Genomic DNA, 16,498 nt, shown 5'->3' with positions numbered 1-16,498 from the left:
CAAGAGATTTTTCAGAAAGGAAAATAAACTTGTAAGGTTAATTTTCTGCTTTTTTCCCCATGTGAGCTAGCTGGGAAAACTGAGCAAATTAATAACAGAAAAATAGACTTCATGTTGTCTTTCAGATCTTTACCAGAAATATATCTGATAGTTTGCTGTAAATGATATAATATCAATGATAACAACTGATGAACAATTAGTTTACTAACTCTCTGCTATTGTTCTGTCCTTAATTTCACAGACTTCACTGTGGTGATAGGATGAGGGGTAACAGTTTTAAATTGAAAGAGGGGAAATTCAGATTTGATATTAGGAAGAAATTCTATACTGTGAGGGTGGTGAGGCACTGGAAGAGGTTGTCCAGTGAAGCTGTGGATGTCCCATCCTTGGAAGTACTCAAGGCCAGGCTGGATGCAGCTTTGAGCAACCTGGTCTAGTGGGAGGTGTCCCTGCCCATGGCAGGGGGGTTGGAGCTCAATGATCTTTAAGGTCCCTTCCAACCCAAACCATTCTATGATTCTATGAGTCATTAATACTCTATTGCACAATGTTCTACAGAACACTAACCATTATTTTTTTAAGAAAAAAATGAATAACAAAGAAATGAAACGAGCATTATCTCATACTATCATTAACTGAATGTGAACTAATTCTGATCCTGAAGTGAGTAAATGAATTGCTCAGTTAAAATGACATTTGAACTAGGATCCTGTATTAAAAATGTACATTCACAGTCTGCATGTCTTGTAACTGTTACCTTATTATTAAACTCTCACACTTCTGTAAAAATTACCACAACAATAGACAAATAGATGCAGATAGACCTGCATATTTTGTGTTTTTTCTGGCTTTGAAGAATTTGTTTCTTTGCAAGTTGGAGTGAAGGGTGGGGGTTAAAGAGGGGGTAAGGAGGGAGGGCAAGGAGTGGGTTGGCAGGCACTCCTGGAAGTTTTAAATTAATCAAAGTTGTTCTGAAACTGACAGGCTTCTGCAATAAGATAGCCTCTAATTTTTGCAGGATGCTAATACTAGTTGATTCAAAAATAAACTGCAATAAAGGGTCTATGAAATTTATTTAAAACAGTTTGAAAATTATTTTAGTATCACCAAACAAATACAAACTGAGAGAACTGTAGAACTTTTGTGTATACATGCACGTATATATATCTACATATATATTTAGATACCAATATATGCATGTAGGCATATATACGTATCTAAACATAAGAGTATAGCTATGTACATATACACACATATATATGACATATATATGGCTAGTATGCATTAAAAGAGTGAACCAGCACTCATCCTAAGTATGATTAAGAATCCAAAGTAAAAGTGACAATTTAATGAGCAGAATTTTGCTAAAAGAAGAAAAATGTTATTAATACTCTCATGAAACTTGCTTCATGAAAAACCTTGCTGAACTATGTGACACTTCAAACCGAAGTTGTCTTTAGAGAAAAGAACAGGTCAAAGAATTTTATAATTGTCCATGTATTCAAGGTCTGGGAAACAATCTTCTTTTGTAAAAATTCCTTTTTGGAAAAATTCTAGAAAGACTTAATTAAAGTAGAGCTGGTGAGCCCAAAGTAAAATATTTATTTCTGTTTAGACAGATTTTTTGCATCTTATAGTTACAGTGTCAAACAAGTTAAGAATAGTAAAAGTACTCACAGAACAGTTTCTTTAGAACAGGAAGGATTTTCAATTGAAATTAATTTATGGGGAAAGTAGGAAATGGAAGTAAAAAAGTAAGCTTCATTAGTCTGATTTGTGAAACTATGGATAAGATATGTCTTCAGTTTCCTGAAGATATTTTTTACAAGAAAGCACCCTCAAAACCCAAAACATTTAAAATTCAGGCTGAATATCTGAATGTGAATAAACAAAACAATATATAATTCAATTCAGAGAGTTTAACAAAGTAATATCATTCAAAAGAGAAAAGAATTATAACCTGCATGTAGTGGTCCCGTGTAACAAAGCCTGATCCAGCTACATCAAGAGACTTGAAGCTATGTAGCGTTTTGAGAAGTTGTGTCACAGATGGCACTGGCCAAGGCTGTGCTGCTGCTAGCAAGAATCTGCGCCAGTCAGTAAGTTCTGAGTTCACTGTGAATGCAGATGCCAGATTTTGTAACTATGAAAACAAAATAATAAATGTTGTCAAATATACGTGCATAAATATACACTTTCTGTATAGTATGTATCCTTAGGTCTTTTTCCTACGTGGATGGATGGTTAGGACGTACAAGGTTCTGCAGTGAGATTTGAAAGACGTATATAAGACATGCAGCACTAAACAAAACAGACTACAGATCACTGTCTGTCACTGAGGCCGATTGGCATGTGCAGTTGATATCCCTCTAAATAAATACTCTCACTCCCTAAATAGGAGTCTATATCTAAACTGCCTAAGAGAGAACTTAGTACATGCTAACCCCTGAACCATGCTCCATCTGGAAGAGCAGTAAGAATAGAACTGACAATTCAGCAGAACGAGTATAAAATGTAATAAATGCTTGGGCCTATGCCTTGGTCCTTTTGCCTACTCTTACAGTTGTCTACGACGTGGCTTTTCTCTGCTCTAGCATTATCTTCAGTTAGAAAAAAGTAGTAGTAGAAAAGCTGCTTTGCAGCTTGCCATACGTATCTTTTTACCACTGAAAACATTGTATGTTGATAGCAGAGAAAAGTACAGAACACGAATAGGAGAATACATGTAAAATCTCCTGACACAGCATTGTGAAGGCTGTATCATAGTTATTCTGTTATTAAAATAAAAACAATACTTTAAAGCACTAAAAGTTCTCAAAGAATAAAAAGCATGGGGTACATGCACATATGGTCTATTAATAAACAATGTTTGACTCATAGTTTTCCCCACATAATTAATTTCCTGTGCTAAGATTAGATTTTTGTATACTAATGATGACAGCTGTGCCTAGTTTTCACTGAACTCAGTGGAAATCCATCACTCAGAAGCTTTAAAGTGGTTTAATCATGCAGTTCATCTGTGTGAAGAACCTTTGAATAAAGCAGTTACCCTCATGTAAAATCCAAGTAAAATATTAATGTGAATCATGGCTTGCTGTCAGAAATAATTATCAAAAGTATGCTAAAACAAGTAACCTTCTCATCCCATAGGTTTACCAGCAACATCTGAAAGTAAAATTAATCACAGAATCCAGTGCTGGAAGATTTGGAAAGACTAAATAATAATTTTTGATGTTCCTAAATCTGAAAATCTTGGATAAATAAGTTTAAGGTCAGACAGCTCCAGATTTTATTCTCCTGTTTTGCAAGGAAGAACCTAAACAGTCCTATTTTAACTCCTTTACATGAATTTGCAATGGTGTCTAAGGAACTGATATAATTTGAAAATTGTAAATTTGAAATATAGTGCTGACAAAAGCGTTTTATTTCTGGCACACTGGCTTCCAGAATCTTTCTCAAGTGAAACAGAAGATTTTAAAGGAAAAACTGATAATGCCCTGTAAGAGTTATACTTTTGACTTTATCATAGCAAGGACAATGCTTGCAACCTAGTCTAGAGGGAGGTGTCCCTGCCCATGGCAGGGGGGTTGGAACTCGACGATCTTTAAGGTCCCTTCCAACTCTAACCATTCTATAATTCTATGATTTTATGACAACGTTGCATCTTCTATACAAACCGATACTTCAGTTGAAATGAAAATAGCGGTTAACTTACATCTGGAAGTGTTAAGTTCGTCCATGCATCAGGAAGGCAATTTGTTCCAAGATTCAAATTAATCAAGTCAAGAAAAATGTCAATAAATACTTTCTTTTGTATAAAACCTAATAAAAGAAAGTCAATATATATAAAAAAATATATTTACCATTTTAAATAGACTTTTTTTGTTAAAGGAAATATATTTTTTTATTTTACTGGCCATACAGGAAAATTATTTATTTTGCTATTAGGTACTATTGACAGTGGTAAGTTCTTTCAAGCCAAACATAACATTTTCTCATTTAAAACAAATCACATGTGGCCTGTGTAACAGCAAAATGTCAAATATTCCAATACACTCTAATTATTTTGATACTTGATCTGCATCGTGATCACTAACCCATCCTCACACAGTCTACACTGGCAGTTAATGAGCAGTTCACAAATACCAATCACACACATGTTCTATGTATTGAATACCTACCAACCTTTTCTTTCACTGTGCGCTGTTTTATTAAATCATAAATATATCTCTGCTCTTGAAAGCAAGTGTGTGTTAGAGAATGGGAGGGAAAACACAGACCATTGTTTGTTAAACTTTGAAACAAAATTGAATTGCTTAAAAAGCTTCTCAGAATTGGCTTGTGGGAGTTATAAATAGCTCCGTCAATTTTATTTTAAAGAAAATATAAGATAAAAATAAGTAAGTGCAACAAAACCTCTTTGTTTTTAAAATAGGCATGGATTTGCTTATAAGCAAATAGAAACTTAAAGGTTCATTCAGAAATGGATTTTGCTGGCTCAGTGAGGAATCACTGCAAAAACTCTGCAGTAACAACAAAAAACATAAAATAAGTTTCAAATTATCTATATTTTGAGAAACAAAGCAGATTTGGTCAGGTTATGATCAATTCCATAGTGTCAAAACAGTAAGTTTTCAGATTACCTTTAAAAGCAAACATAATCCGTGAAATACCAGAAGGATTTACTTACATTTCTTCCTTTATACAGACAAACTTATTGTCCTTTTGGAAAGGCATAGCTGTTCACATTCTATGGCTAACAAACTTTACTCTTTGAAGTGGAACAGTGAAGTGAAATTTGTTAAGTTTTATGAAGAAAGATTTAAGTGGTAGAAATATTAAGAATGTGTTTGAATATTAATTTCATAATGTCAGTATTCAAAATCAAGTCACCAATTTGAATTAATAGTCTAGAATCTCTGTAGACTTGTTTTTTCCTCCAATTAGGAAAACAAGGAGTAATGCCCTCATCATGTCTTACTACAGAAGAGAAATTTTATACATATATATGTTTGGAGAGAAGCTGCATTTCCTTCCTAAAATGAATTTGAATTTTGGGTTTTTTTCTGCACAAAATTCTAAAATACCCTCATGTTACTTTTTGTGAGGCTAGATGACTTCAGAAGCATACTTAAAAAGTATTTGAGGGGCAAGGAAATCAAAGAACTTGAATCAAGATATAATATCTGAAATGGAGTCTAAAACATTAATTGCAATTTTTAGAGCTTTGATTTGATTGTAGAATATGCTGGAACATAGTTTTTTGGTAAATTTTATATTAATTGATGTAAGCTTATGGCAAACATGAAATATTGAAAGATATTTAAGCACTGTCAGGTGATCTGCAGTGTCTACCCACTTTTCTTCCTCTGTGGTAAATGTGAAGAAACAACCCTCTTTTTCACTCAGAGCTAAGCTACTTTCTATCTATTAATACAGAATTGCTGATGTGCTCTAGGGTAATTTCTTTTACTTTACTACCTACTCCTGAAGCATCTGATGTGGGAGAATTCCAAAGTATCTTCAAAAAAGTTATAATAGTTCAAAAACTTCAAATAGAGTGTGACCTAATTCCTCCTCATACCTAGGAGGAATGAGGAAGTCTCAGAGAGAGGAAATCCCTCATAAGCATATATATAAGACACCAAATAACTTTCCTCAATGCATTTGTAGATATTTTGTCTAGATTTAATGTATTTGGTTTTATATTATAGAGCTGGTTTTGAATATCTACTTATATTACAAGAGAAAAGGTGATTCAGTAGGACTCGGGAGGTGATCGTCCCCTGTACTCGGCACTGGTGAGGCCCCACCTCGAGTACTGTGTCCGGTTTTGGGCCCCTTACCACAAAAAAAGACACTGAGGTGCTGGAGCGGGTCCAGAGAAGGGCAACGAAGCTGGTGAGAGGTCTGGAGAATAAGTCTTGAGGAGAGGCTGAGGGAGCTGGGATTGTTCAGCCTGGAGAACAGGAGGCTGATGGGAGACCTTATTGCTCTCTACAACTACCTGAAAGGAGGTTGTAGAGAGGCGGGGGTCAGTCTCTTCTCCCAAGTCACAGGCAGTAGGACAAGAGGAAATGGCCTCAAGTTGCACCAGGGGAGGTCCAGATTGGATATTAGGAAAAACTTTTACACTGAAAGGGTTATTAAGTATTGGAATGGGCTGTGCAGGAAAGTGGTTGAGGCACCATCCCTGGAGGTATTTAAAAGACAGGTTGACATAGAGCTTAGAGACATGGTTTAGTGATGGTTTTTATCAGAGTTGATGGTTGAACTAGATGATCTTAAAGGTCCCTTCCAACCTAGCCAATTCTATGGTTCTTTCAATTTAATTCAGAGGTTGCCAATGCTTTAAAATCGTGGAGAAATGCTATGAGTGGGCAGCTACACAGATGGTGCTGAGAAAAGAATACTGGTGTGTAGAAACACTTTTAATTATAAAGGCTAACAAGCATTTTGGAAAAGAATCAGAATTCAAAAAGATTTTGAAAAACTGGAGAGATGGTCAAGATCAGTAAGTAAAAAAGATAAGAAAGTAAGTAAAAAACAGATCAAAGTTCTTTGAGGAAACACATTGCACAAATTAAGACAGTTACTACATTGCTGTTGCAGTTATTCCATTCTGCTGTTGGACATTCAGGGGACACATTTTCAAACTTTTTCTAATCTCATCATAATTAAAATCTTTCAATTTGAAAACTTGAGGGGAAAAATGGTATTACATGACTTAAGAGAAAATCCTTAGAATTAGCAATGCCACATATCTAATAAGACACCCTGTATAATATGTATCCTGTTGCTTCTTAGGTAAACTATGACTAAACATTTTGGTTATCTGAGAAATCACAAATGAACATATTTCAATGCTGGATCTTTTATAATCAACCATATAATGCACAGTACTGATCTCTTCTTCTGATGCCTACAGATTAACTCTACTTGAGTGGACTAACGTTCCTTAATGAGGCGTGTATTCAAAACCTACTCTATTTCTGACACACTATTTACAGCTGGAAATGGCATGAATATTCATGCAATATACACAGAAAAGGACTACATACGTGTGTTTGTGTGTGTACATGTGTCTAGCATATCTGCTGCAATTACATGTTTTGCATTGAAAGTAGACGATCTTGATTTAGAAAAGATTTGATTTAAGATGAATGACCTCACACTCATTTCTCCCATATTGTTTCTAATTCATCTTCATCACTGCTGGGATCATTAGTGACTTCACTTTAGCTATTTTTTTATATAAATCATTGCTTTTTTCTTGAAGGTAGAAATATATTCTGCTGGTATGCTTTACCTTAGTTAGGAATTATCAAGTAGAAAGCTGCATTTGAAACATGTAAAATTATGAAATCATGAAATCAAATACTCTGAACAATTCTCATTATCAGGTCCTAGATTAAAAATCATGATACTGCATTCTTACTGCAACCCACACAGACATTTTTACAAGGAAAAAAAGTGGTTCAAGCTGTGAAGTATATTAGTCATATCCTGGTTGTAAAAATATTTGCTATGCGAAGACTGATTTGTGCAATTAATAATCAGTAATGGAAAATGGATCCACTCTGCCTCTGTAGGAACGTCTTTTGAAGGACAAGTCTGACAAAAATCTGTGACAGGTCATTTTAAATCTTAACCAAAAGAGAATAAAAAGTAGCAACACATACAGATATGGAGGGAAGGTATGACCAAAATTCATAGGCTACAGCGATCAAGCAATCATTTGACAGAAATGATGCATTGATTTTCCACACATTTATCAAAAGAAAATCAGGGTTCCCAGAATCAATGAAACTTCTTGAACTATTAAAGACTGATAGTACAATGATAGTTAACTCCAGTGGTATAATGTATTATGACTCAGCTAAATGCAATAAACAATCACATAGAAGTTATAAGTCATTCCCCATCCACATGTCACCAAGGTGAAAATGTACTCCGTTATTTTTGTTCATTGTCTTGAGATTTACAGAAGCCAGGTATAGAAGGGCAAATTTAAATATCTACTGGAGATTCAGCAGTGAACATAAAGCCATATTTTAACATCATAGTACATTTTGAAAAAAATACAAATTTTACACTCATTAATCCTGCAAGATAGTCTGTTAAAGTGTCCATGTATGTTACACAAAGATTGTGAAATAAAAACTAACAATTTTCATCTAGTCACTTCCACAGAGACTCTCCAAATCAAACTCAGGGGAATAATTTGGTCTTTCATTTGTCATCGTATCACATTCCTGTAGTCTTCTATTTCTTTGCCAAGTAGCATTCCACAAATGAATAGCTTTCTGGGGGTCAAATTTTTTGATATCTGGAGAGTTCATCTGAATTATCATAAAATCCGTCACACTTTCAGACCTTAGGTTAGAGTGCAAGTGCATCATGGTGAGTTTCATTTGACTGAAGCCTCGCTCTGTTTCAGCTGAGCTTGCTGGCAGAGTTAGGATCAAATCTACCAATGTCAGGATGTTGGGATACTTCTTTGAATAATCTGAGTTCACTGTATCCCATGTCAAGGTCTGGATGTTCTGAAATCTAAAAAGCATTATAAGAAGTATAATTATAACCATCAATACGTGTATTTCCATAATCCTTTTGAGTAAATCAATAAACAGACAGAAATGCAGTTATCTTATTACCTGTTATACAGCTCTAATTTCAACATGCTCCATTCAGTTTCTACTTCACCTATTTTCACACTAGCAGCTTCTAGTATGACTTCATAATGTTTAGTCAAGACAGATACTTCCTTTTCACCAAATTCTATAACAAAGGCAAAACAAAAATATTATTATGCTTTCAAAAAATTTAGAAGGTGCACTTCAAATAGCCACTATCACAGTTCTATACCTTGTTTCATTTTGTCAGGCCATAGTTTAAAACTTCCAATAGTAGTTGCTCGCAAAACATCTTGACTTGCATCGCAAAAGCAATCACATAGCCTCTTCACCAGACTACTTAGTACTTTGGTCCGTATTGCTGAAATATTTCCATTTCCAGCAAGCTGGTAACCATGAAAGTGCTGAATGGCCTCCACCAGGCGTTCCTTTGGACCAGCTCTGAAAGATAAAAGAATACAAAAAAGATATATAATACTCTTTTATTATAGCCCAAGAGATCATGGTTCAGTTGTTAGAAATGCCAGACCTTCTTTGATACATGTGGAGTGTTTCCAGCGTTGACTGCACGGTTGCAAATATGTCTGCAATGGAGGAGTTGTGATCTAGAGTAACACGTGACAGAATGCTGAGGACATTGACGACATCCAACAAGAAGTGAGAAAACTTGACTATCTCCATTCTCAGAAGGAGCTGTAGAAGGCCTTTGACTTTTTGCAAGTTCGAGACTCTTGAATCTCTTTCAATCTGGAAATCAATATAGAAAAAGAAAGCCTCAGGTATGTGGACCAAAATTAGACTTAATTTTTCCTGAAGTTACACCCAAATTTTAGATCATTTACCTTACTCAGATGTAGAACAATTGCAGGATAACCTTTAAGGAGAATTTGTAGAGCTGTTTGTAGACGAGGAAGCCACTGGGAGCCTCCAATGCGAGAAGGAATAGCTGGACGTAACTTAATGGCTTCATATGTGGCTTTGAGATTATTCTTATTTAGAGGTGAGTTATGATAAAAGTAATACATATTTCTCAAGACATTCATTAAGATGTTGTATAGCTGAATATTTTTCAGTGTTCCTTTGTAAGCCAGCTTTAGGCGGTGAGCAAAACAATGCACAGACTGTACACAGGGCTGAATTTCCCTCAGAAGTTTAGCTACCCCACTGTTTCGCCCGACCATGACATCTGTCCCATCACTTCCAAATCCAACTAATTTTTTTGACCAGTCCTGGCTTGCCAGACTGAGCTGAAGATTTATTTGTAATGTTTCCTCAATTGCATTCTTTACAGTGGAAGCATCCGTTTTGTGAACAGGTCGAACCCCAACAATCTGGCAATAGACTATCCCTTTATTTGCAAAGCGTACGTAGACAACTACAGCTGCTTTGAGCATACTGTCTGTGATTCCATCACTAATAACAGAGAAAAAATTACATTTCTCCAGTTTCTCTTTCAAAGCTCTTCTTTCTACTTCAGCAATAAAATGTATAAACATTCTTGCCGACTTGTCATTTCTAAACACAGAACCAATATCCACTCCTTTCATATCATCCAGTTTGCACATCCAGTCAAGGTCTGTAAAGGGACGACCAGATTTAGCAATAGCATGGCATGTTCTAAAAATATTTTCTACTCTACCCAATGTTACTGAGTTCATGCTCTTCAACATCTGCTCAGCAGAAGCTGTATCTGGTGAAGCAGTACTGGCAGCTTCCATGCAGGTAGCCCAGGCATGAGCTTCACTACTCTGGTGTGTATTTATATATTCAAGTTTGAAATCATCAGTGCCAGAACAAAAATTATGAATGTTTTCCCCCAAATCCACATTGTGCTTACGACATGGTGCACAAAACATTATTCCCCTTTCATCATCATATTTTAACCAGGAGTATTTTGTTAACCATATTTTTGGAAACTGGCGATTCTTCTTTGTTCTCTGATATTCCAAATCTTTCTTCTCTTTCCCTCTGTCACCAACTTCTCTCTTGCTAGAAGAATTACTCTTGCTTTTAAATTGCTTCAGTGCTCTTATGGCTAAAATTTAAAAAGAAACAACTAAATATAAAATAGTTTTTCTTTCATAAATTATCAAATGTGTTTTTTTCTTTTTTTCATTCACATTTATTCTGTTAATTTGGGACTAGACTGTGACTTGAAATAGCCATAAAAAAGAACAAGGAAAACTGAGATCTACTCTTAAATTACTTGGAGGCTACCCAGGACCCTTGTAAAAAGTGGTCAGCTTTGACTCCAATTTCCTTTTGACTACCAGAATTTTGTCAGAATATGCAACCAGTAAAGTGCATCAGCATCAATATAATTTTTAAAACAGAGAAAACCAGAGTTAGGGAGTGGAATTCAGAATGGTATTTCAAGTAAAATGTCTCCAGAAAATACTACTGAAGCCACAAACCTATTATGATCCCCACTACACCTGACATTAACAGAAAAGTTAACTTGGACCAAGCCCATAGATATATGATCAAATACCTGTCACAGAATGCATAAGATGTTCTATAGCATATGTAGCTGACTTGATCTTCTTAAAATATATTTATCTGCAGAATTATTTTTATTACTGCTTTGAGAAAGAGGAACTGTGTAAGCTTCACATTTTTGTCTCAAAATGGAAACCTTCTTAAAGCACTGAGATTGTTCTTGATATTATTTTCCCAAATTGTTCTCAAAATGGTAATTAATTTTGTGGGAGCAAATGCCATAAGCTGACATTTTTGAAAATTCTATCACTAGAGCTCATGGATCTCCTACTTTTGGCAAGTAATTTAATGATTCTCTTAGTACACTGTTGCCATAAGGTCATGACTTTGAAAAGAAAGCAGTCAAATAACGAAGATAAATTCCATGCAGAACTGGGGCAATGAAACTAGAAATCTATTCACTGGGAAATAGCAGAAGTAAAGCATTGAGGAAATGACCTAAGAAGAGTCTGACTCCTCATCCTTATTGTGATGTGTACTTCAACAGGAAAAATTAATTATTACATTAAGTTAATTATAGAAAGAAATGCCATTTCTGGTGCTTCAAAAAATCTTAAGAAAAAGAGTTCTTGTACCCCACTCTTTTCTATTTTACAAGAAAGGGCAAATTTTCATATATGCATGATGCAATTTTGAGAATTGTTTGTTCCTGTTCTCATAAAAATGATAGTTTGTCTGCTCCATTCTATTCTGAGCATCCTGAAAGGCCATAATATTAAAAAATGTTAGGAACATGCAGTTTAAATACATTTCCATTATGAACAATTCTTTTAAAGAACTTTTAATCTGAGGTAGCAGTTGTGGTCCACATGGACAGCAAAAACAACTAGACCATAGAAACTTCTTCTACATGCCCAAGTACCATACCCAGGACCAAAAAGAGAGGAAGGGAAGCATTTTTAACATACCATAATGATTAAAAACCTTCCCTCACATCAGACAGCCACAAAACCACAAGAAAAGGTGAAAAAGAGATGGGGGGGAAGCATTAATGGATCTGCAATTGCAGAAGTCAGAGGGTGGAAGGGCCAAAATAGTCATAACATCTCTATAGTGCCTACTGCTTCTTAGGTGTATGGGCACCTGAAGAAATTTGCTGTTAATTAGACAAATGGGAATGAGAGTAGTTTCTGTGAGCCACTGTCAGGGATAAGATTCCTTGCAAGACAGACCTTCAATGTTACCAACTTTTTTCAAGTTTTTAATTTTTTTATTTCAAAACACAGGGGTTAAAACTCTTAGAAAAATATATTTGGGACATCATGTGTTTAGAAATGATCTGTTGTATGTGTCTTTAAAAAGACAGCATATTCTACAGTGTGTGAGAACAGTAAATATGTAATTAAAAGAAGCATAAATCATCAGATCAGCTCTATAATCCATCTAAACTATGATTATACTCATTATAAATTCTCCCTCTAGGATATTCTTACCATGCTTCCCTAAGGAAATGAACCTTTTGCAGTTGTGTTGCCTATATATCTCTACATCAATATGTCTGTCTGTCAGTTCTCCCTCACAGATAATTTTAGAATGGCCAATTTGAACCAAGTTTGTCAGTACTGTGGGGTTATGAAGGTCCTATAAATTTCTTTCAGATCTGTTCCCAGGTACAGGAAAAAGATCTTCATAACACTCCCACTCAGGAAAAAGCAGGGAGATGACCAGCTCTTATCCATTCTGTGGCCAAGAGGTATAAGTCAGCCTAAACTCAGTTCCAGACCACACACAGTGTGTCCTGGCCATATCTGTTCAAGCAAAACACGTAGGTAAGATGACATTAAAGAAAGACAATTGTTGGGGGTTGTTTTTTGTTTTGGTTTGGTTTTTTTTGTTGTTTGTTTGGGTTTTTGATTGGTTTGGGTTTTTTTCATTTTGTTTGTTTGTTTGTTTGTTTGTTTTTTTAAATGAGGCTAACAGGCATGGAAAGGAACAGGAAATGGACTAGTGAGAGGAAACTGGGAACATGGGAAAAGGCGGGATTTGTTGCAGTGGTATATGGAAAGAACATAGAATACAAAAGGAAGCCAGCCTGTACTACTTACGAATCAACCTCTTTTTCACATAAAAATGTCATTAATGAAATCAAGAAAAACTAATGTAGAAAAAGCTACACAAGGTAGAATTGGTTTTCATTAAAATCTTTTTTTCAAAGTGAGTATCATTCACTGATATACAAGGTGGCATTGACAAGCATTTATATATGTTTCAAAAAGCAGTGCAGAAACATAATAAATGAATGCAAAAAGTTAATTAGTGAAGAAATTAAGATTATGACCACAAGTGAAACTGAAAACAAAAATAATAAACATTCAAAAAGGAGCATTAAGAATGACAGCAGTGTAAGTGTACACTAGATGTGTACCCTGTGAACCAAGACTGTGATATTTTAAAGGCACATACGAAATAAACATCAATTACCATGGCCATGCCTCAGTTATAAGGCACAGATATACAAAAGAGACTATTTTTTAATGATACACTAGTCAGCAGAATATTTTCATACAGGTACTGTATGAAAATATTTCCCTAAACTGAGGAACTGTAGTAAAGATTCAGATTATAAATTTACACAAAATATGAAGAGATTGTAAACCTATACTAGAGATGAGAATTATGTTAGCATTTTATTCCTTTTTCATCAAATTTTATCAGAACATTTAAACAGCTTTCAATTCCCTTTCATTTTCACTGAGAAAAATGTTTCCATAGCAATTTCTGACTAGAAGTTCAGACAATGATCTATGCAATGCTATAAGGGATGAATGAGTTAAATAAACCCTGAGGTTGAATTATATTAATCTAACTTTAGTAGTCTAAATTTTAATAATATGGGATACTTCTGTCCTTAGATGAAAAAGACAGGAGTCTCAATAATATGACTAATTCTCCCCAAGATATTGAGATACTCATCACCCCCTGCAGATTATTTTTACTGTAAATTTACTGTAAATTTACTTCATTCATTCACTAATTATTACTGATTCTGCTATATGTCCAATCTTCCCTAATAAGCAAGAATCGAGATTTTAAATTTAGAATCACACAAAGTAAGGTATACATGCAAGATGCAATGAAGGGAAAGGAGAGTTCCTCTGTCATGCTGATTGAAATCTTAATACTTGTATATATATATTCAAATATATATACGTAAATATATTTCATAAAAGTAATTGGATACATAGATTTTTAAATACCATAGGCAAACAGTCACAGAATTCTGAAATTAAATAACATACACGATGTAGTAAGAGACATAAAAGAAGGTATAAGTGAGGCAGTAGAATTACCAAATTTTCCATTATCTGTAGGGAGAGGTGTTGTATCTATTCTGGATCTCTGATTAAGGGGTTTATATCCCAAAAGTTTAGGCATTTTCTATCTATGTTATTTGTCTAGTAAAAGTTACTTCCTCTGTGTACAAACTTAACCTTTGTTATTTTCAAGTTTTGAAAGAAGCACTTAGAAAAAAAATATAGTCTTAAAAAAGATAAGTTAGAGATGACAAACTTATTCCTATGCTTATGTATGGACTTCACTCTCTATTAATATCAAAGTCAGGATTACTATTGTAAATTCTTGAGTTGTTTCTACAAAAGTGCTTGGGAAGAGAAAGCATAATCTATAGACGTTATTCAGTGTCAGCATGTAATTCTGAGTTTTCCACTCAACAAAATATTCTATTAAAAAGGTAAAATTTCAGCTGAACTAGGTGCACACTTTCATATGCCTATCTGTTCCAAATCTAGCAACACAGTAAAACCCAATTGACAAGCCTACAATTTGAAAAGAAATAGCGATACAACTTGGTCATAGGTTATGTTCTGTTTTGCGTGTTCATATCTTTGCAGAATATTTTATAGTTTATAAATAAGCACTTTAAACATTTCTGTATATTGGATATAGAAGGTTTTTTAAATCTGATTGAAGTTTATTTCTCAGTTCTATAATTTAACCTGGAATAGTTCATGAGGATCATGACTGGGAAAAAATGAATAAAATTTAAAATTCCATTGTGCAATTCAGTCATAAGACAGAGAAAAGAAAGTCTGGGATAGAATCTGTTTTGATCTATTTGCTAATGCAAAACATTACCAAAATTTCATTCTCTGAAGCACCTTTAGTAGAAATTGAGACATTCCATATGTATGCTAATTGCATTAAAAATAGCTGTTGTCATAGGAAGAATATAGTGCAAAAGGGAATCAAAGAGGATGAGATCTAATAGAGGGTTAGTTTAATTTTCTTGGTAAGAACAGAATACATCCAAAGAGACTGTAGAAGAGAAAAGAAAAAAAGTGTTAGTAGCTCCATAAGACCTGCCACAGTTATTCCTATAAAAAAGCAGCACAGTCTCAAGGCAATATACTGAAGCACTGTTAACAAATTTATCAAAGGAGTTAGTGAAACTAATACTGCAGAACCACATTAAGTTTGGGCAATGACACTTGGAATAATAAAAAAATAATAATTTAAGTATTTCCTTATCAAATGAAAGACTGTGTCAGTAGGTAGGAAGGTCCAGCATAGGCTGTATTTTTGTCCATCGCTGCTTAGAATGGTGAGTAATGTGCTTCCATGGAGACCAAGTGTGCAGGTTAGAACAAAGTTGTCTGTGATGAATCGGCAGTTCTTTAAATACTTTAAATTCCTAGGAAACACAAAACTGTTTACAATGTTTATAAGATTTTTTTCGCAAATACCAAATAATTTTTAAGTATATTGGCACTCCCACCTTTTGCTTTCATTTTGGCAATTTGTTAAATGTATCTTGAAAAGACATCCTTCTGACATTCACCAAATAGCCTGTGAGAAAACTGTTTACATGTTTATTTCTTCCAACACGGTAATTTCTCCTTTGTTATTCTTTGTTTCACTTGGATTTCTAGGTAAAATTCTTCCTCATGTAATCTCCATAATGCTCTAGAAAATAAGACTAATATTCCATCTTCAGAACACCATCAGGAATTTTGCTATTTCCATAGTACAGAAGATTGGTAGGTTTATTCTGTTTAGACTTGCCCTGTTGTCTATGCCTCCTGTGCTTGTTTGTGTGGATTTCCATTATGAATGCGCAGAGGACTGCTCAGGCGAGTAAGAATTAGAAGACTAAGATGTTTGACAGAAAATCTAGATCCCTTTAGAGGTTCTCCAAGACAGGAATTAGTTTGTTACTTTTTTGTATCTTCTTTAGAGCTGCGGTCCAACAGTTCTACCGCCAGCTGCTGGGTGCTTTAGTGTTTTTCCCTTTTTTACTCAGTAAGAGACTAACTACTAAGGAGGTATGTATTTTCTGTTGAGTGTTCTGTTGAACAAGGGGAGACAGAAGGATGTGAAATTTTCCTGAAGTTTTCAGAGAGGAA

At 34.6% G+C, this 16,498-nt stretch overlaps 1 protein-coding gene across 1 annotated transcript in view; it reads right to left on the bottom strand.

Annotated features, from left to right (window-relative positions):
- The window catches only part of SPEF2 (sperm flagellar 2), an 80,229-nt gene that overhangs the window by 13,818 nt on the left and 49,913 nt on the right, over positions 1–16,498 (bottom strand). The window contains exons 29-30 of the mRNA XM_074166110.1: positions 3,716–3,822; positions 1,961–2,143 (exon numbers count right to left, since the gene is read on the bottom strand). Coding sequence (XP_074022211.1) covers positions 1,961–2,143; positions 3,716–3,822 — 290 coding nt within the window. The remainder of the gene's footprint in view (positions 1–1,960; positions 2,144–3,715; positions 3,823–16,498) is intronic.

This window comes from Numenius arquata, chromosome Z, assembly GCF_964106895.1.
Source record: "Numenius arquata chromosome Z, bNumArq3.hap1.1, whole genome shotgun sequence".
In the NCBI taxonomy this organism is placed as follows: Eukaryota; Metazoa; Chordata; class Aves; order Charadriiformes; family Scolopacidae; genus Numenius; species Numenius arquata.
The sequence above is the reverse complement of the archived record's forward strand: the minus strand, read 5'-3'. Positions and strand labels throughout refer to the sequence as shown.